The sequence below is a fragment of the Hevea brasiliensis genome, chromosome 3 (assembly GCF_030052815.1).
Source record: "Hevea brasiliensis isolate MT/VB/25A 57/8 chromosome 3, ASM3005281v1, whole genome shotgun sequence".
NCBI classification, from domain to species: domain Eukaryota; kingdom Viridiplantae; phylum Streptophyta; class Magnoliopsida; order Malpighiales; family Euphorbiaceae; genus Hevea; species Hevea brasiliensis.
In genome coordinates, this window is record NC_079495.1 from 11,549,626 (window position 1) to 11,570,628 (window position 21,003).

General features: G+C 34.9%; 1 protein-coding gene across 1 annotated transcript in view; it reads left to right on the forward strand.

Annotated features, from left to right (window-relative positions):
• LOC110642387 (uncharacterized) overlaps positions 1-20,788 on the forward strand; it is a 21,234-nt gene extending 446 nt beyond the window's left edge. Inside the window, exons 3-9 of the mRNA XM_058143255.1 lie at positions 3-56; positions 1,673-1,924; positions 13,038-13,145; positions 14,601-14,723; positions 14,861-14,965; positions 20,267-20,370; positions 20,536-20,788. Of these exons, the coding sequence (XP_057999238.1) occupies positions 3-56; positions 1,673-1,924; positions 13,038-13,145; positions 14,601-14,723; positions 14,861-14,965; positions 20,267-20,370; positions 20,536-20,581 (792 nt within the window). The 3' untranslated portion in view covers positions 20,582-20,788. The remainder of the gene's footprint in view (positions 1-2; positions 57-1,672; positions 1,925-13,037; positions 13,146-14,600; positions 14,724-14,860; positions 14,966-20,266; positions 20,371-20,535) is intronic.
• Positions 20,789-21,003: the final 215 nt, after the last annotated feature.

The following is a 21,003-nucleotide window of genomic DNA, read 5'->3' on the forward strand; positions in this document are numbered from 1 at the left end:
AGGAAAAGAAAAAGTTCGCACTGCGGAGGGATCCTTATCCGAAGTTTCTGGAACAGGTTCTATTAAATACACTCCTAATATAAATCTTAGTTCTGTTTTACATGTGCTTACCTTTCTTATTAACCTCTTATCTGTCAGTTCAATCACAAAAGCTCTAAACTACAAAATGGAATTTTTCTCAACTCATTCTGTATTTCAGGAATTGACGACAGGGAGAACGATTGGTAGTGGTAGACTGCAAGATGGGCTATATCTCTTGAATGATTATGTTGGTCAGGCCATGTTGGGGCAAACTATGGGTGCTTAGGAACAAATTATCATGTGGCATAGGAGACTAGGACATCCTTTATTTACTGTATTAGAAAAACTTTATCCTTTTCTGTTTAAACAATGCAAAACTGAATTGTTAGTATGTGATGCTTGTGAGTTTGCTAAACATACTAGACAATCTTATTCTACAATAAATAATAAGGCTTCAGTTCCTTTTATGATTATCTATTCTGATGTATGGGGCCTGCTCAAACTGTGTTTTTATCGTGTTACAGATGGTTTGTAACCTTTATTGATTGTTGCAGTAGGTTAACTTGGGTATATTTGATGAAAGGGAAAAATGAAGTTTTCTCTTGTTTCCAGTAGTTTCATAAAATGATTAGTACACAGTTTGATACTCATGTTAAAATATTGAGAACTGATAATGGTATAGAATATATGAATGGAGTCTTTCAGGAGTATTTGAAGACATAGGATTTTACATCAGAATTGTGTTAATACTAGTTCACAAAATGGGATAGCTGAGAGAAAAAAATAGACATTTACTTGAGGTTGCTAGGTCTCTTATGTTTATCATGAATGTTCCTAAACCTTACTGGGGGATGCTATTCTTTCTGCTGCATATCTTATTAACAAGATGTCTCTTCGGACATTAGAGTTTAAGAGTCCTTTAGAGGTTTTGCAGGGTAAATTTCAATAACTTTCCCTGAACTTATATGGTTGTAACACTACAGTCCTTAAACTTTAAAACGTAACATAAAACCCCCTAAACTTTCAAATTTTGCACAGTAAAATCCCTCTAACTTTCAATTACTGATTTTTCAGTTGAAAACTGATGTGAACAGCTCCCGCATGGCTCTTAGTTAACATCTCTCCTCTCTTATTCAAATTGTAAAATTATTCTCTTTGCACCTAAAAAATCATTCTATTTACAGTGAGAACAATGATTCAATTTACACATAACTTGAGAGAGAAAAGAGAAATATTGACTAAGGTCCGTGCTAGAACTATTCAGGTCAGTGTCTAACTGAAAAATCGACAATTATAGGTTAGAGGGATTTTGCTGTGCAAAATTTGAAAGTTGAAGGGATTTTATGTTACATTTTTAAGTTGAGGGACTATAATGTTATACTAGATAAGTTCAGGGATGGTTGTCAAAATTTATCCAGGTTTTGCAGGGTTAAAATTCATATATCGTTCCTCCAAAAGTATTTGGCTGTGTTTGCTTTGTTCATAAGCTTAATAGTGGGAAATTAGAACCTCGAGCCCTGAAATGTGTTTTTGTTGATTATTCTAGTACTCAGAAGGATATAGGTGTTATCATCCTCCTTCGCGGAAATATTTTGTGAGTATAGATGTTACCTTCAGGGAATCTGAATCTTATTTCCATCTACCTCTTCAGGGAGAGCATAGGAAGGAAGAGGTGTATTTTCCCTCATCCTCATCCTCTCACAACCTTCAATTTCAGGGGGAGAATCTAGATTTAGAGCCTATATCTAACAATGATACTCAGGGGGAGTCACCTAAATCTCGAGAAAGACTAAAAAGGCCAGATTTGAGAATATATACTCGGCGAAACAAGACAGATATAGCCATCGAGCAGAAGACTGCTGATCAACTGGAATCCTTGGATTCAATTCCTGGATATCTTGAGGTATGTGATGAGTCTACTTTGGCTTCTGATGAGTTTAGTTTTGATTCTCAGTCTATTCTTCCTTCTTTTGATAATGATCTTGATATTCCTATTGCTCTCTGAAAAGGTGTTAGGACATGTACTAAACATTCTTTTTCTAATTTCATCTCCTATAATTCTCTGTCTCCTTCCTATAGAGCTTTTCTACTGTCTGTTTCCTCTGTCTCTATCTCACAGGATTGGAAGAAAGCTTGCCTCGATCCAAAATGGAGGGCAGCTATGGTGGAGGAGATGAAAGCTTTGACAAAGAATGAGACATGGAAACTGGTTACTCTCCCACTGGAAAAGAAGCCAGTTGGATGCAAGTGGGTATTCACTGTGAAGCATAGAGCAGATGGTACAATTGAGAGGTATAAGGCCAAACTGGTAGCAAAAGGCTTCACACAGACGTACGGAGTAGATTACCAAGAGACCTTTGCTGCTGTTGCTAAAATGAATACCATTATAATTTTGTTGTCATGTGCAGTGAATCTTGAGTGGGACTTGCAGCAGTTTGATGTTAAAAATGCCTTTCTACATGGTGATTTGGAAGAAGAAGTGTATATGGAAATTCATCTAGAATTTGAGGATGAGAAGACTAGAGGAAAAGTTTGCAGATTGAAAAAGGCTTTGTATGGTCTAAAACAGTCACCTAGAGCGTGGTTTGATAGATTCAGTAAAGCGATGATCTCCTTTGGATACTGCAAAAGCGATGCTGATCATACCTTGTTTATGAGGCATCGTAGGGGCCAAAATTACACTATTATCTATGTGAATGATATTGTGGTAACTGGTGACAATAAGGAAGAAATAACTCTTTTAAAGGAGTGCCCAGCACAGGAGTTTGAAATCAAAGATTTGGGAAGGCTCAAGTACTTTCTTGGAATAGAGGTTGCCAGATCAGATAAAGGAATCTTTATTTCTCAAAGAAAGTATATCTTAGATCTGTTGGAAGAAACAGAAATGCTGGGATGTAAATCGGCAGAGTCTCCTATTGAAGCCAATCATAGATTGCAAGCTAGAGTTAGAAAATCAGCGAATTTAGAGAGATATCAGAGGTTGGTTGGCAGACTAATTTATCTTTTGCACATTAGACCGGACTAACATATGCAGTTGGTCTAGTGAGCCAGTATATGCATGATTCTCGTGAATCTCATTTGAAGGTTGTTTTTTGCATCTTGCGATACCTAAAAGCTACACCTGGGAAAGAACTTTTTTTCTCAAAGCATGGTCACCTTCAGATTAAAGCCTTTACAGATGCAGATTGGGCTGAGTCTCTTGATGATAGGAGATCGACATCATGATACTGTACTTTTGTTAGTGGTAATCTAGCCACCTTGAGAAATATGAAGCAAAATGTGATAGCTTGATCCAGTGCAGAAGCCGAATTCAGGGCAATGACTCAAGGTATCTGTGATTTATTGTGGTTATGGAAGTTGATGCAAGAATTAAAATTGTTTGAAGCTAATGGTTTGTAATCAGTATAGTTCATAATCCAGTTCAACATGATTGGACTAAGCATATAGAGATTGACAGACACTTCATAGAAGGAAAAATTATGGATGGTTCTTTAAGTTTCTCTTACGTAGGTGCGAAAGATCAGTTAGCTAATGTGTTCACTAAGGGGTGAAGTTGTAAGGTGTTTCATACACTAGTTTGCAAGTTGGGCATGTGCAAGATACATGAACCAACTTGAGGGGGAGTGTTAGAATCCCTTAATTAGTGCATTAGCTATAAATTAGAATTTAAATTAGTGATATTAGGGATATTTGTATTTATTAGCTTTTATTGTTTTTCCTATTAAGGCTCTAGCCTTTGTGTATAAATTTGAATCATTGTAATACATTGAAATCATCAAGAAATTCTTCAATTTTCTCTAATTTCAACAGAACATAACAATAAAGTGTCTCGTAGGGGGACATCTTAATTGCATTATGGAAGGAGGATATCACCATTATGCTAATGATAGCCAACTAGCCCAAGTAGATGGCTGTAAATGGATCATGCACCTCAAATATCCTTCTAAGCATTAATTCACCCTCTTAGTTTGGCTGTCTGACTGAGGGTGATAAGCTGTACTGAAGGCAAGCTTCACACCTATTTTTTTGAATAATGCTTGCCAAAAATCACTAGTAAAAATTCTGTCCCTATCCGAAACAATAATTTGAGGAGCTCCATGTAACTTGAAAACATTATCTAAGAAAAGTTTAGCTACTGTTGTAGCAGAATAAGGATGACCCAAAGGCAAGAAGTGTGCAAATTTGGTAAATCGACACACCACAACTAAAATGCAATCCTTGCCTTTGGACTTGGGAAGTCCCTCAATAAAATCCATAGAAATCTACTGCCATGCTTGAGAAGGGATGGCTAATGGCTGAAACAACCTCGGATAAGCACGGTGTTTTGCTTTACATTTTGCACAAGTCTCGCATTCCCTTACCCATTTCATCACATCTTGTAGCATTTCAGGCCAAAAAAAATACCTTTTGAGTTTCATATTGGTGGCATGAACGCCTAAATGAGCACCCATAGGAGTGTTATGATGTTACTGCAGTAAAACAACTTTTAAAGTAGTAGAAGCCACATAAATTCTGTCTTTGTAATACAGAATTCCATTTTTCAATTGATAACCAGGAATAGAATTACTATCCAAAGAAAGTTGCTGAATCAATCCATTAACCTTCTCATCGCCATCATAACTCTTCACCACATTTTGCATCCAAATAGGTACCGCTACTGAATACGAAGTAGTACAATAATGGCTTGAATACTCATCCTTAGGCTGCCTTGATAATGCATCTGCCACTTTATTTTCAATGCCCTTTCGATACAAAATTTTATAGTCCAAACCAAGCAACTTAGAAATACCCCTTTACTGCAAATTAGTATGCAACCTTTGCTTTAAAAGGTACTTAATACTCTCGTTGTTAGTTTAATGAAAAATTGACCCTGCTCAAGGTAATGTCTCTACTTCCCAACAGCAAAAGTAATGGCCAAAAGTTCCTTCTCATAAACTGATAAGGCTTGACTACTAGTGCCAAATGCCTGGGAAATATAAGCTATTGGATGCCCTTGCTGTTTGTAGAATAGCCCCCATGTCTCAATTATTAGCATCTGTCTCAATGATAAATGGTTTAGTAAAGTCTGGTAAGGTAAGGACTGGTGCCTCAGACATCAGCTTCCTCAGTATATCAAAAGGCTGTTGGGCTGCCTCACCCCATTGAAAATTATCTTTCTTCAAAAGGTCAGTTAAAGGCTTGTATATTATACCATAGTGTTTGACAAATTTCCTATAGTATCCTGTAAAACTAAGGAAACTCCTAAGATTTCTTTTAGTGGAATTGGAACTGGCCAATTAATTGTGGCGGCAACCTTTTTGGGATCAGTAGCTACACCCTGCCCTAAAATAATATGCCCAAGATACTGTACTTTAGTCTCCCTAAAGAAACATTTAGATCTCTTGGCATAAAGTTGCCGCTGCTGTAAAACTTTAAAAACTTCTTCTAAATGTTGTAAATGAGACTGCATATCCTTGCTAGACACCAAGATGTTATCAAAGAAAACCTAAAAAACTTCCTTAAGAAGGGTTGAAAGATATGATTCATCAGTGCCTGAAATGTGGTAGGAGCATTGGTGAGCCCAACTAGCATTACCTTAAACTCAAAGTGGCCATGATGAGTTCTAATTGCAGTCTTTGGAATGTCCCCTAGCAGCATCTTGATTTGATGGTAACCAGCCCTCAAATCTATCTTGGAAAAGATTTTGGCACCATTTAATTCATCCAACAGGTTCTCAATAATGGGGATAAGGAATTTGTTTCTCACAGTTTCCTCATTAAGCCTCTTGTAATCTATACAAAACCTCCATGTCTCATCCTTCTTTTTGACCAAAAGAATTAGAGAAAGAGTATGGACTAGTGCTAGGTTGAATTATTGAAAATTGAAACATATCATCTACTAACTTTTTAATCTCGGCCTTTTGGTAATATGGATACCTGTAAGGCTTTATATTGACCGATTGGGCAGTAGGTTGAAGGGGAATGGCATGATTGTGAGTTTTGAATGGAGGCAATCCTTGAGATTCCTCAAAAATACTGTGATACTATTGTAACAGTTGCTGCAACCAGTGTTATCAAGGCGAAATGTGACACTAAGGCAACAACGGACCTTATAGCCTTAGGTGAGAGGCGAAAGGCAAGGCGAGGACTTTTCGAAGCAAGGCGTCATAGTCTAAATTGTCTAAATTATAATACAAATGTGTACTTGTAATACAAAAATTCATACTTTTAACTAATTTGATATGTAAAAAAATGCATATTGAAAAGGAAAAAAAAACATTATTTACATTATGTCTATATGTAAGATAAGAGAAATTGAAAATTGTGCGTACATGTATTTCTAGCTTAAGTAAAAGATAAAAGTGAGGCTGTAAATTTAAAACTCATAGCATAAGCAATAATACAGATAATAATAAGAAATGTTAATATAAAAGAAAATGAAATTGTGCATATCTTCATTTCTAACTTAAGTACAAGATAAAAGTTGAGACTATAAAATTGAAATTCATAGTATAAGTAACAATGCTAATAATAATGAAAGTTGTTAAATCATTAAATAGAACATGCAAATTCTAGAAGTTCAAGCTTTAATGAATAGAAATAAGTCATAACAATCCAAATGCAACAAGTACATAAAAAAAAATTGTAACTAAAACTACTCTTCATCAAGATTTTCAAAATCTTCATTTTCAACAGCCTCTATCACAAATTCTTCCTCCTCTTCATCATCATCAACTTGCGAAGAGGATGCACCTCTCATTGAACGAGACCCTCGAAATGATGGAGTTTCAACTGGTGTTGATCTTGCAACCGATCTCGATTCATAACAAGATTCAGTAACTCCAACTGCCCTACCAACATCAACCCAGGTCAACACATCATCCATGAAAACAAGAGTATCATTATCATCATCTCCATCTCCCTTTTTTAATTCACCAAGCAACCACTCATTACTTTCATCAATATTTGCCAAATTAATTGGCGTGGTGATATCCCCAATGGTTTATTGGCGTAGCAATGCTCTATTGTACTTCACATAAACCAATTTGTTTTAGCGTTCTTGAAATAGCCAATTTCTTTTATTATTATGAAGATGCCGTTAATTTTATGGTAACAAATAAGTTAAACTTTAAATTGAAAAAGTTCAAAATAAAATAACAAAGAATATTATATTTATTTATTTATTTTTTTTTTTATACTTTCATGCTCAAATACACTCTAATTTTTCTCATAGCTACTTGCACTACATGTGAGACTCAGAACCTTTATAGCAAAGTTTTGTAGGTTTGGAGTTGAAGAACCATATGTTTTCTAACAAGTAGCAATTAAAATATAGAATCAATGATTATCAAACTCAAATTCATAATATAATTTAATAAATGAGCAAGATGAAAAATTAATAAGAATATAAATTAATAACCTGGAGATTTAGTTGCTCTTCCTCTAATAGCAGAAGGATAACTAAAGGTTTCTGTAGCTGCCTTGTACTTCTCAATTCATCAATAATCATGTCAACTTTTGCTGAATCTTGTTCCATTTTATGAATGCACGAAAGCAAGTCTGAATTCACTTCTTCATCACGTTCAATTCTCATCTTGTTTGGATAAAAAAATTCATGATTCAAGAAGTATCTGGCAACATGCAAAGGACGATACAATTGAACTGATCATCTTACATCAATAATTTCAAAAATATTTTTGCATTTCTCTTCATTGCCATTGAATGAGTTGGCAATGGTTTCTTTAGCCCTATCAAAAGCTTCATAAATATATCTCATGGCTGGTTTTTTTTCGTTATCAGCCAGTCGAAGCACATGAACAAGAGGACTAGAAAGCAAATGAATCCTTAGCCCTATCATAGCTTCTGCAAATGAATCCTTCCCAATGTAATGAAAGCAGTAGCAAATTTAGTTTGCCTTGGCCTTAGCAATTCAACTCCTTTAGTAAAACTCCACAATATATTCAGAACTCCTGAAGAGCCGTATATAAAACCAGTAAGCTCAATAACTTTGCGGAATGTTTCTTTGAAAACTCCATTATCTTGAAAATATCTTCCAACATTAAATCTATATAATGGGCTGCACATGGAGTCCAGTATGGAGGAGAAAAATTTACTTCTAATATTCTTCCTGTCATAAATAAATAGATAATTCATTTCATTAACAATAAAAATAAATAAACAAATAGATTTTTCTTTTAATAGTTAATATTAAATAAAAACTTTACCTACTGCAACATTATTTGATGCATTATCTGTAACAACTTGAATCACTTTTTGAGGGCCAATTTCCTCTAATTATTTTTCAATCAAACTAGTCAACAATGCTGCTGTCTTTGATTCATTACTAGCATCAACTGATTTAATAAACACACTTCCTTTTGAGCTATTAATTAAGAAATTAATCAAGCATCTCTCTTTTTTATCTGTCCATCCAATACATAACAATGAACATCTATAATTTGCCTATTCTTCTTTATGAGATTGAAGAAGTTCATTTGTGGTTTGCACTTCCTTGTTAAGTAACCAAACTCTAACCTCATGATAACTTTGATGTTTCATTTCCCTTCCATAATTTCCTCTAGCTCGAATCATTTTTTTCAAAACTATCATAGTTCACAGCATTAAAAGCTATTGTTACATCATACATCCATCGTGCTATGGCAACACAAGCACGCTCTTTTAACTCTTTCTTAGCTGGACTATTTTCATCAATAATAGTTTGCCTCACATTTTTTCCCATAACAGCCGGTTTGGGAGAAAAATAAGCATCAATAGGCCCTCTGTTGATTTGTAATTGTAGAACTTTTGCTCTTTTTGAAGCACTAGTACCATTACCATGAATTGTTTTCCTTTATTTTCTACTACCAATTTCTTGCACCACATCATCCTCTTTCTCATTTTCATCAATTCCTAGTGTTTCAACATCTTCAAATTCAATCGGTCTTTCCACAGTCATGATGGATTTTTGCTCTCTTTTTTTACTAATAAAGTTTTGCATTTGACTCCTCACATCTTTTGGACATTTTGAACACCGAACCACATTTTTATAACCTCTAGCAAGGTGTTGCTTGATTCTATTAACTCCCCTTTTATAAACATTCATACAGTAAATGCATTGAAGATTATTTGTATTATTTTCATTAACTTGAATCACATGTGCCCATCTTGAATCCGGTCTTTTACTGCCAGTAGAAGATCCATTTATATTACACTTATCACCCATCTATGATCTAATAAAAAATAATAATAATAAAAAGTAACATAATTAAAAAGCAACAAAACAACACTATAAAGGTTGTGCTATCTCAATTCAATACTAGCAACAAAGCAACAAATATAAGAAAATAAGAAATTAAAGTAACAACTATCAATTCAAGCAAATAAAAAATTAAAATATTAAACATTTGAATTTTTTTAATAATTTGCATAATTATACATCATGCCATATTGGTATATTTTAAAAGCATTTATAATACTAAAAATAATGTAACATAGAGAAGAAAATTACAAATTAATTAATTAAAGCAATAATTCTCAATACTTTTTCAAACTATTAATTCAAGCAAATAAGATATTAAAATATTAAACATTTGATTTTTTAAATAATTTGCATAATAAGAAATTGCAATGTACACATCAAGAGCATTATTACCTATATAATAAAAATGTCACATAATCACAATCACAATAACCATTTAATTAGCATATCACATAATACCCATGTAATAATAAAATCACATTACACTAAATTTTTAATAAATTTAACAAAAAAAAATGTTGCAACCTGGAATTGGTCGAGCAGCATGCCGGCATGGCGGCATGAGATGAAAGTAGAGGAAAAAAAAAATAAAAAGGAAAAAAAATGATGACACAGCAGCATACGAGGTAAGTGAAGTCGATTTTAGGGTTACTTATGTTTTTTGGCTTTTAAGGGTAAAAAAAAATATTTTCGTTACTTTCATGAGGCGGCGCCTCATGGTCTGGTCGACTGTCGCCTCTTAGGTCTGGGGCATCCGCCTCTTTGCAGTTGCCTCGCCTCAGCCTCGCCTTGCCGCTCGACTGGCCTGGCGCCTCTGCTCGACTTTTACAACACTGGCTGCAACCCTTTATCATTCATAGGACCAGAAGACACAACATTTAGACAAGTTTCAGACAAGTTGGGACTCACAATGCAAAATAGAGGAGTTTGAAAATCCACCCCGTTTCTGTAAAAAATATTCTTAGATTGCCATAATCTAGACTGTAGGGATCCCTCACTAATTCTTTTCAGTGACACTGTACTCCCATTCCTTGTAATAACAATTTCAGAGTCGCAAAATCAAACAAAACAGGTTTATGATTTCCTAACCAATCCACCCCTGGAATCATATCAAATCCCCTTGGCTCCAAAATTCTAAAATCAAATGCAAACTCCAATTCCTGCATTTTCCATTTAAAATTATGGCTCGTGTTCGCAACTCAATTTTTATACCATCCGCCACTGTAACAGTTATAGAGGGAATCTGCACTAAATTTAATTTCAAGTCCAAAGCCACTCTTTTATCAAGGAAACTGGTAGTGCTACAACTATCAATTAATACCACCAGCTGCCTATTCTTATGAATCCCCAACATCCTTATTGTATCCATACCATGACTCCCTTCCAAAGCATGCATAGATAAGGTTGTGTCTTCCATTGTCCCCATTTCTTCCAAATCAACCTTCACATCATGCTACTCTTCATGCCACTCTTCATTGCCTAACTCCTCTTCCTTACCTTCCATGTATATCTCATTTGAGGATTAAGGTTTACATTGGTGTCCAGGGAAATACTTCTCCCCACGCCTGAAACAAGGTTTAGGTAAATTTTTAGGAGCTGCAGTACCATTATTTCCAGCTTTGGGTGCTGAAGATGGGGCTGTTGTTTGATTAGAAGAATGCCATTGCCTGCAGGTTGTGTTTTAACAGTAGTGCGTGGGTTAAGTTTGGAATTCTGATCATGATTGGGTGGTCTCGGAGGGTACTGATAAGGTTGATATGGTTTAGAGTTCTGGAATGGAGAATTTTATGGGTTAGGAGTGGTAGAATTACTGCTGATGTTCTTGAAGGGTTTGGAAAAATTTGTACTGCCTTCAGGTTGCTTACTACTTTCCAGTAGTTGCTTCTGTAACCTAGCAATATCCACAGCCTGAGATAAAGAAACAGGTTTCATCATCCTTACCATGAACCTAATCTCATCTTTTAAACCACCCACAAAACCAGAGAGAAAATATGATTCACCTAAATCAGGCATCAATCTTTCCATTCTAATTCTAAGATCTTCCAACTTATCTTGATATTCACCCACAGTTCCTTCTTGCCTTATTTTCATGAATTCCTCCACTATATCCTCCAATCCCTCATCCCCAAACCTACTACAAATAGCTTTCTCAAATTCCTCCCAAGAATGTTTTTCCCCTTTACACCAATTGTGGTACCAAGCATCTGCTCTATCCATAAGAAAAGACCTGCCATTTGCACCTTTTGATCACAAGGTGCCCTATACACTTCAAAATACTTAACACATTTTCTCAACCAAGCCCTAGGGTCCTTTCCCTCAAAAGTAGGTAACTCTATTTTAGGAAGAAATTGAGTCATACCTGGAATATTATGTATTAGCAACAACCCTCTGTTATCCACAAGACTAGGTTGATTCATAGACACAAATTGTGCCGGAATTGGCTTCATTTGCACAGGAATTGATTGGACAGGTGTGGACCGAGAACCTTTGTTCTTGCCTCTGTTTCCCCCTTCCTAAGAATTGCTACTTCCCTTATTCTTTTCCCCAGGATGACCAATCAAGAGAGCTCGCAACTCTTCTAGAATCACATGATTGCTTATGGCAGTTTTTTTTCACCTCCGCTAACTCTTTTTCATTCATCTGATTTGATTGTTGCAAAGTGTTCACTTTCTCGACAGTCCTCTGTGACACTCCTTGCAAATTCCTCATTTGCTCCTCCAATTCCACAATTCTGACCATTTCCTGACTGACCACTGCTGATCTAGTCATGTTGCGATCCTCAAGAAACAGTTAGCCCACTGGCTTCCTGGATGCAATGCTCTGATACCAAATGTTAGGGTTTGCGAAACCCTAGCAGAGAAGAAATAGTGTAGAAGAAGAATAGAAGAGAGAGATAATAGAATAGAGAAATAGGGAGAGAAAGGAGAAAGAAATTGTATTTCTTGATAGCATGGATGTGAATTACAAGGTAACTGCTGAGATTTTATAGCTGTAGCTGCTGTAACTGCCTAACTTCTTAGCTGTCACTATAACAATCTCTAGCAATATCAGTTACAAAAGAATTAGTAACTGCTACTACTTTTCCCGCTCATAACCTCTTCTAGAATATCTAGAAACAGCTACACTCATCTACATTACTTCCTATCTTTATTCCTATACCTCCTATAGCATGTAACAATGTCAGTCAATTGCATATAAACATTAATGCAAGTGATTCTTGTTATAAAAATAAAACCAGTTATTTTTCTTTGAAAATTATCTGGCTTTGTGTAATTTTGAAGATTCATGATCTATTGGTGCAAGTTTGAATGACGTGCAACAGAATTGGATTACTATGGTTATTAAAAGGTTTGCTGTGTGTTGATTTTCTTATTTATTTGGAGAGCTTGGTCATAATGATTGAATTGTGTTAACCATTTTATGTACGCTTGTCCCCAACTAGGAAATATGTTTTTCATTGTATATGTCCCTCTTTAGGTATTCTCGTCTAATGGTGGCTGCAGAGTTTGATGATAAAGTTCGAGGCAAGTTTTGAATCACTCTTGTCTATGTGGTTGAAACTTTTAACCATATTCATGAAGGCAAAAAGCTTTGTCTTCATGATCAACTTAACTAGTTCAAATAAAGGTCAAGGCAAGCCAATGTCTATGCATGCTCACTAAAATTGTATTATGTTGCTGAATAAATTCGTATAATCTTCTAATTAGAAATTTCTTTTGTTTGGAAAACCCTGTAATTGCTGTATGGTGTGTAATTCAGCTACCTAATTTATTGAATAGGACCATGAATGGAGGCAAGCTATAACTGCTACTGGATCTGCATGTATTGCTGCTTTATCAGTCGAGAGATATCTTGTTAGCAATGATCTACATGTGGAGTTCCGTCAGGTAATTATACATATTCATTCTCCACTCTCCCCTTCTGTGGGAAAAGAGAAAGGAGAAAGAAAGAAAGCATCTCATTATATTGAAGCCCAACTTTATGCTCTCTACTTATTTCTTAGATAGACCACATATTCATTCTCCACTCTCCCCTTCTGTGGCAAGAGAGAAAGGAGAAAGAAAGAAAGCATCTCATTATATTGAAGCCCAACTTTATGCTCTCTACTTATTTCTTAGATAGACCACATTCCCATCTGTTCTATGATCTTCTTGTTCTCAAGTAGTTGCTTCACACTATGTTATGTTCTTTAAACTGCGGGGAAAGACATAACCAGAATATTTAATAACGCTTCATGTAGTATTTCTTAGTAATTATACGTGACAACAAAGCTTTTGATGCTAGAAGCTGGTCAATCCATTGTCTAAATTTAACATTTTCTGGTGAATAGTTGGTAGGGGTGGGCATCGGTCGGTTTAAACCAAACCTATTAGAAGTCTAAATCGATTCTTTTCGGTCCAGTTTGGTTCATCAGTTGTGGGCTGAGTTTTGGCATTCTTTTTGGGCTTGTTTCAGACTAATCAAAGGTTCAAGGTTACTCTTCTCTTGTGCAGTTCACATTCTTCAGAAACACATCCACAGAAGTTTTTTCCCCCTTTTTCACTATCTTGCTTTTATGATAGAAATTTTGAGCAAAATAATTAAGCAAAATCCCAATTCTTCTTAACCAAGCAGTTGCAAACTGAAGGTCCAAAACTTCCCAACAATAGCATTTAAAAGATCAAAGCTCCTATTTTTTAAAAGTTTATTTTCACAACACTTGCCACTCCATAGTGGTGCTCAAACATACGCCTCTCCCACTTCTCGATATCAATTTATACCATCTGGCAGCAGTTTTTGATTAGTAGGCTAGCAGCAAAGGAAATTCATATCCTGTTTTATAACCGGAAGCAAAATTGACTATTTGACAATCGGAAACAAAATCAGCACTCAATTTCATCCATCAATAATCAACACTTAATTTCATAAGATAATCATAGCTTGAAATTGATGCATTAAAATAATAAACTATTTTATAAAGCAATGTTTTGAAGTTCAAATTTTGGGTGAATGTCATTTCTCTAATATTTGAATGAATACATGTAGGTTGAAAAACTCAATAGACTGATGTGAAATGTGAAATGTGCAAGTTGTCTTGAGATATAGGTATACTCATTCACATTTGGGTATTTAAAACAAATAAGTTGGAATATATTCACAAAAGAAGGATTTGAACTTTTGTATTTGGTTAAAATTTGTTTCTCTGATATTGGAATCAATACATGAAAACTAAAAATCTGGCATGTGACGTGAAAGGTTGCAAGTTGTCTTGACATAAGTTCTTCTCATTAATAATTTGGTATTCTGAAATTGTGTAAAATCTGGAGTTATTTTTGATAGTCTGTATATTCCCATGGTCCCAGCTAACTTCACTTGTTTTTCATGATTCTGTATTACGGCCTCCAACACAAGAGGTTAAGAAGGAACCAACTGACAGAGACGTTCAAGAGGGCTTTGACATTACACTTACAAAGCATAAGGGCCAAGTGCGTGTTTCTACCTTAAAATAAGATGCGATCTTCTTCTTATTTCATTATTAATGTAAATATTTATGAGATTCTTAATTTATTCTTAGTTTGAAGCTTATTTGTTTGCTTTTTCCTTCCTTGTTTTTCTTCTGCAGTACGCTCTGCGAAAGTTGTACCATGAAAGTCCACGGCTCATATGTGTACTATATACAGCACCAACTTGTGGTCCGTGTAGAACTTTAAAGCCAATTCTTAGCAAGGTATGTTATTTCCAAATCCTTAGGCAGCATCTAGATCTCACTGCGAGCATATTTTGGCCTTGCTACTACGACATGCTGAACGTGACTTTGGTTATTGTGCCATTGCATCTGTAAAATTTATTATGTGGAGTTATTTTGGTGGTAAAATAGCTAGAAGTTGAACATGTTATCTTGTTCAATAAAAATTTTACATCCTAAGACGTTAAGCTGTACAGATGACAAACCTTCAAAACCTAAAAGTGGTAGGTTTCAATATAAACGCTGAAACCATTTTGCATATGTAACAAATCATATTGTTGTGATGCTAATCAAATAATATGGAATCTTATTGTATTACTTGCCTCGACTTTTAGAATGCCAGAGTCAAGCAAACGTGCCATGAGGTTTTTGCTTCCAAACTCATGCATTAAAGTCTAGCTCGACAGGGCATACTTTGATGGATGTCAAATCATACCCTACATTTTGAGGCTTGCATTTCTAGGATTCATAACTTTGATTAATGAGAGGCATGCCATTATTGAAAAAATACCATCAACTAGGATATAGAGAAAAAGTCAAAAAAAAGAAAAAAATAAAAATAAAGGTCGAATACATAAATTCGCACCTGAACTTTACTAAAAGCGACTAGTGGCATCCCGAACTTTTAAAACATGCCATCTCACACCTTAGATTTTCTATAGTGGAATTAAGAGAACCCTGTGAACCTAGTCATCATTGTGTGTGAATCAATGCGCAAAAGAGAGAGAGGTAAAAAAAAATTGTTGACATGGAAAAATTAGGTTAGAAACATCATTTAAAAACTTAGACTTCGCCCTTATGAACTGTTTGAGGATGTCTTTCTCTTCATCAATTCATTTCTTCTCTTCCCGATCCTTGGGTTTGACTTTTCTTCTCTTCCAATATCCATTTGAAAAGCTCACGTTGATGGAGCAGGGGACAGAGTCTCGGGAGCTGAGAGAGTTGTTGAATCCATGAAATCTTCCTCTGGGGTTATGCTCTCTGCCACATCTTTTTTTTGCAATTTCCTTTCTCCCATGTTCAAATTTTATTTATTGCCTTTGCAAACATATAAGCTGCAAGTAAGTCAAATAGAGTCAGAATATTCTCATTTCAGTTTTTTATGTTTAGCATATTATCTGTCAAGTAATTGGATCAAGACACTTTAAGTGTCAAGTTGGATCATTGATTCAGCTGAGCAATAACTATATAACTGATTGAAATTTCGACACAAAAGAATGGCCTCTAACATTTAAATGTCCCAAAATTTAATTGTAGATTTGGACCATCGTATTTGACTCCAGCAACGACAAAGATGGCAAAAAAGGACTAAATATTGCCCTTTAATGATGACCCAAGTACCCAACTAATAAAGAATCTCTAGTTCTGACTTAATAAGTTGCAGTTCACATATGTTAGAGTAGAAAGAAGCAAATAAACTTGGTTTTGGCACAGATGGTGCATATTGTGAGCCACTAGTGAACTTCAATGATGCTAACTCTACCATAATCAACACCTCAACCTCCCAATATGATTGAATTCTATCTACTCATTAGCTTACCCCTTTAGTCTTCGATCGGCATACTACAATCAGAAGAGGGAAAAAATGCCATAAATAATGGGAAGATTAAAAAGTTAACCATCAGGTGCAAAATAAGTGGAAGCTCAGATTAGCTATGCACTTCTGTATGAGAACTGTGAGAACGATTGCACACTTTCCTTGGTGAAGGTGATTAAAGGCTCAATATCAAATTATCAATAGCCTAAAAACAAGTGGTGTTGAACTCAATGTTGGTAATGTAGAATAGGAAGATGATATTCCTAGTGCAATTTAGGAGTTATATTCCATTTAAAATTAGGAAATTTAGGAGTTCTATTGTTTAGGAATTTTATTCTTATTAGGTCTATTATTTAGGAATTTTATTATTTCCTAGCTTATTTTGTTTCAGTTTAGCATTCCTAAGTAGGATTGAATCAGGGTTCTAAAATCCTAATGTGAGTGGGATTCCTAATTCTATAAATACGACCTAGTGTTTCTATTGTTATTGGACAAGTTTTGTTATGAAAATTTATGTGAGATCAATAATGTCTTGAGAATTAGTTCTCTCCTCAAGGATTAGTCCTTGATTTCTCCTTGTTTTACATCAATTTTGGTATCAGAGCCTAAATTCAATGCAAATTTTCATAAGCTTTCACAAAATTTCAGACCTTCCATTGTGCCCTCAAAATTTCCCTCTAATTTGTCCAAAATTTTTTGCCTTGTTTACTGATTAAAAAAAAAAAAAAAAAGCTTTGAGAAACAACGCAACCCAGCACCCCTCACCATACACCATCATCCGGCCTTCCAACCCAAGCATTGCCACAGCCAATCCACTGGTGACATCCAGGCGACCCTTCCAATGCTTTTCCGATCACTTGCAACTTCTTGGAAAAGAAGATATGATCGGATTAGATCTTGACTTGAATATAGACCTGTAAGTTTTCTAGATTTCTGTGGCATCTGACCCCCTCTAGCCCTTCTCCAGTCGTCGATCTTCCCAGCTACAAAAATCCATTGGGTCTAGTCAAGGAATCTGCTAGATTCCTTTTTTTTTTTTTTATGAAAATGACTCTTAAATTGCTAAAATTTCAGTTTTCTTCAATGAGTTATACTTAATTTGAAATCATAATGCGGATTGAAAGATTAGAAGATGATATTGATGATTCTAAAGTACAAGATGAGTTATGGGATGTAATTCAAAGAATATAAGATGAAATTGATGATTATTATAAACAACTTGATAAAGTGTGTTCAATGTTATTAAAGGCGCCGAGGCGAGGCGACTCTTTAGCGCCTCGCCTAGCATCGCTTTGCCTGGCTTCGAAGAGGCGTCCGCCCTAACGACAAAGGCGAGGGGCATTGATGAGTATCAAGATATTCAACTAATATTACAATATAGGGAGAAAGCAATTGAAGAATGTAAGAATGGGTATCATGATCAACAAGCCCATCAACAAGATAAGCATAACGAACTTGAAGAATTTGAAGCATGGAAAGAAGCACATTTGTTCCAATTGAGAGAATAGTTGGATACAATGTTCTGAAAATATTAAGTCGAGAAGTCTTGAAAAAGCAAGCCAACAACAAGAGAAGCTTGAATTTGAAAAGCAACTTGAGTTTGAAGATGAAATTGAAAACGAGCAACCTGAAGAACCTAAGATCGAAGAATCTAAAGATTTGAGTATTGAATATACACCTGTTGAAGAGCCTATTCTAGAGTAAGAAATTGATGAAAATGCAAAAGCAAAAACTTGACAAGGATAAATTGCAGAACAAAGAAGATCACTTTATGGAAACTTCAATGGAGATTGAAGAAAATCAAGTTATTTCTATTGATTTGAAGAGCCTTTCAACTGTAATCCATTTGATTTTGTTTGTCCAGATCCTTTTAGAGATGCAAAGGAAAACATGAAGTGCTTGATTTTTAGCTTCTTGCTACCATACAAGAATAAAAAGTTGATTGCTCTCCTAATGTAGTTTCTGATTGTTGCACTTCAAGACTCGAGGATGTGTTTTTTCCAACCAGGGGAGAATAATGCAAAATAAGAATATGATATTCCTGATACAATTTAGGAATTATATTCCATGTAAAATGAAGAAATTTAGAAGTTTTATTATTTAGGAATTTTATTTTTATTAGGTCTATTATTTAGGAATTTTATTATTTCCTAGTTTATTTTGGTTTAATTTAGTATTCCTAATTAGGATTGAATTAGGGTTCTAAAATCCTAATGTAATTGGGATTCCTAATTCTATAAATAAAACCTAGGGTTTCTATTGTTATTGTACAAGTTGTGTTATGACAATTTTTTTTATATCAATAATATCATGAGAATTAGTTCTCTTTTCAAGGATTGATCCTTGATTTCTCCTTCTTCTTGGTGCTTTCTCTTTGTTCTACATCAGTTGGCAGTAGACAACAGTCTTGATTACAGAAAGCTAATAGCAGAACAGATTTTGAGCAATCCTTAGATCATGGTTTGATAGACAAAATTACAGTAGGACTCCCATGATTAACTTCATCAAACTCAGATCTTAAAGTCACATTTTTAAGCTTCATCGTAAATCATAATCAAGGCTTTTGACGACTAAGGCCAAAACCCAGTTTCCAACTGTCCCCATTATTATTGCCCTTTTAGAAAAGATTCATTTATCTCCAAGGGCAAGATTAGAGATCAATAGAATACGCCAAATAGGCTTGTAACGCTTTCCTAGCGATTCCTTTGGAGACAAATCTAGGTATCAAGATTCAGATCAATGGTCTAACGATGATTTAATGAATATGCTTCTTTTGCTGGCTTGCTTGGTTGCTTACAGTTGCAGGTTGTATCTACTGATATTAGATTGATCATTTCATCTTTTAGATTGAAAAAAAAAAAAAAACACAAACTTATAAAGGACTGAAAAGACAGCTACATGAGAAGAAATCATCTCTATGGTAAGAGAGGTTGTAGCCAGAATGGCAATCAACTTCAATGCCACGTTCATCTTCATCGTCGTCAAACTGGCATAGCATGTTGGTGTTGAAGAGTCGACAAACTGATGCCATTGCTTGGAGGATAGGAAACAGAGCACTGATCTTCTAGTAATTTTGTTGAGTAGAAAAGGCGAGAGAAAGGTGCTGGATGAGAGAGGCTAGCTTTTTTTACATCTATTTTGTTTTACTTTATTTTTAAGTTTTCACTTGTCCATGTCAACTCCATTTATCCATATCATCGTGATTGTATAACACGCTACCTGGTCAGAGAATTGTAGGGTTCTCTTAATTCCATTGTTTAGGAGTTGAGGTGTGTGATAGGACATTGTGAAAATTTGAGTTGCCACTAGGCATTTTCGGTAAAGTTCATGGGTGAATTTATATATTGGGCCATAAATAAATAAATAAAAAGGCTGAATGCATAAATTAAACCCTGACATTTATCAACCTCAAATTTTTTGTCAATCTTCAAGATTGTCTTAAAAATTTGAATAGCGCTTCTTTTCCCTTTAATGAAACTGGTGAGTGAAATGCCCCTAAAATTGCAATGCGAAACAGTGTTTTAATCTGGTTATTCTGATGTAATGTACATAACATGACAAATAAAAGTCAACTCTACATTAGCCCCAAGAAATTGAACTACTGGAATAAAGATAATAAAAGTGTGTGAAGGAACCTGGCAGAGGTTCTCGTGCACATGGCAAATTATTCATTCTTATTTTATGTTGATTGACATTCGAGTGATAGTACATTTTGTCATGTTCATGACCTTTTTACTAAATGGCAGGTGATTGATGAATTTGATCAAAATGTGCATTTTGTTGAAATTGTTATGGAGGAAGATCCAGAAATAGCTGAAGCAGCCGGAATTATGGACAAGGACCTGCTCAGGTTGGCTAGATTGTGTTATTTGCATACCTCTTTCATTATCTGTATGCCATTTCGATTGTTTATAAACAATCCATTCTTCCTTCCATTCGTTTATATACATTTAGCTATCATTTACATGGTTTATTGTTTGTGGCTGCTTTAAAATGTTCTATGTTGGTGATGCAGAACTGTATCTGGAGTCAAAATGAAGAAAGTACAGAGAATTCATTGAAGCAAATACATGAGAGGGTATTCTAAGCAATGAATTTGCAGTTGCCAGCAGTTTGTCATTCAATTTTGTTCCTAGCAAAGGGTTATAGCCAAATAATGCATTATAATTCTTACGTCGATACTTTGTATTGTTAAACACTGCAGTGTAGATTATACATGCAGACCTTCCAAAGCAATTTTAAATATAAAATTCCATTTTTGTATTTCATTCAATCTTGTACATTTTTCAGTGCTTCAGTTTCACTCTCGTCTCTCTGGAATTATTTATGGAGAGAAAGAGAGTGCGTGTGTGTATATATATTCACGGTTTGCTTTAATTCCCAAAATATTGTAAAGTAATTTAAAATTGGAATTTTTTTTTTCACATGCTAAACTGAAACGTTTTACGGTAAATCAAATCAAATTATGAAAATGAATGTCATA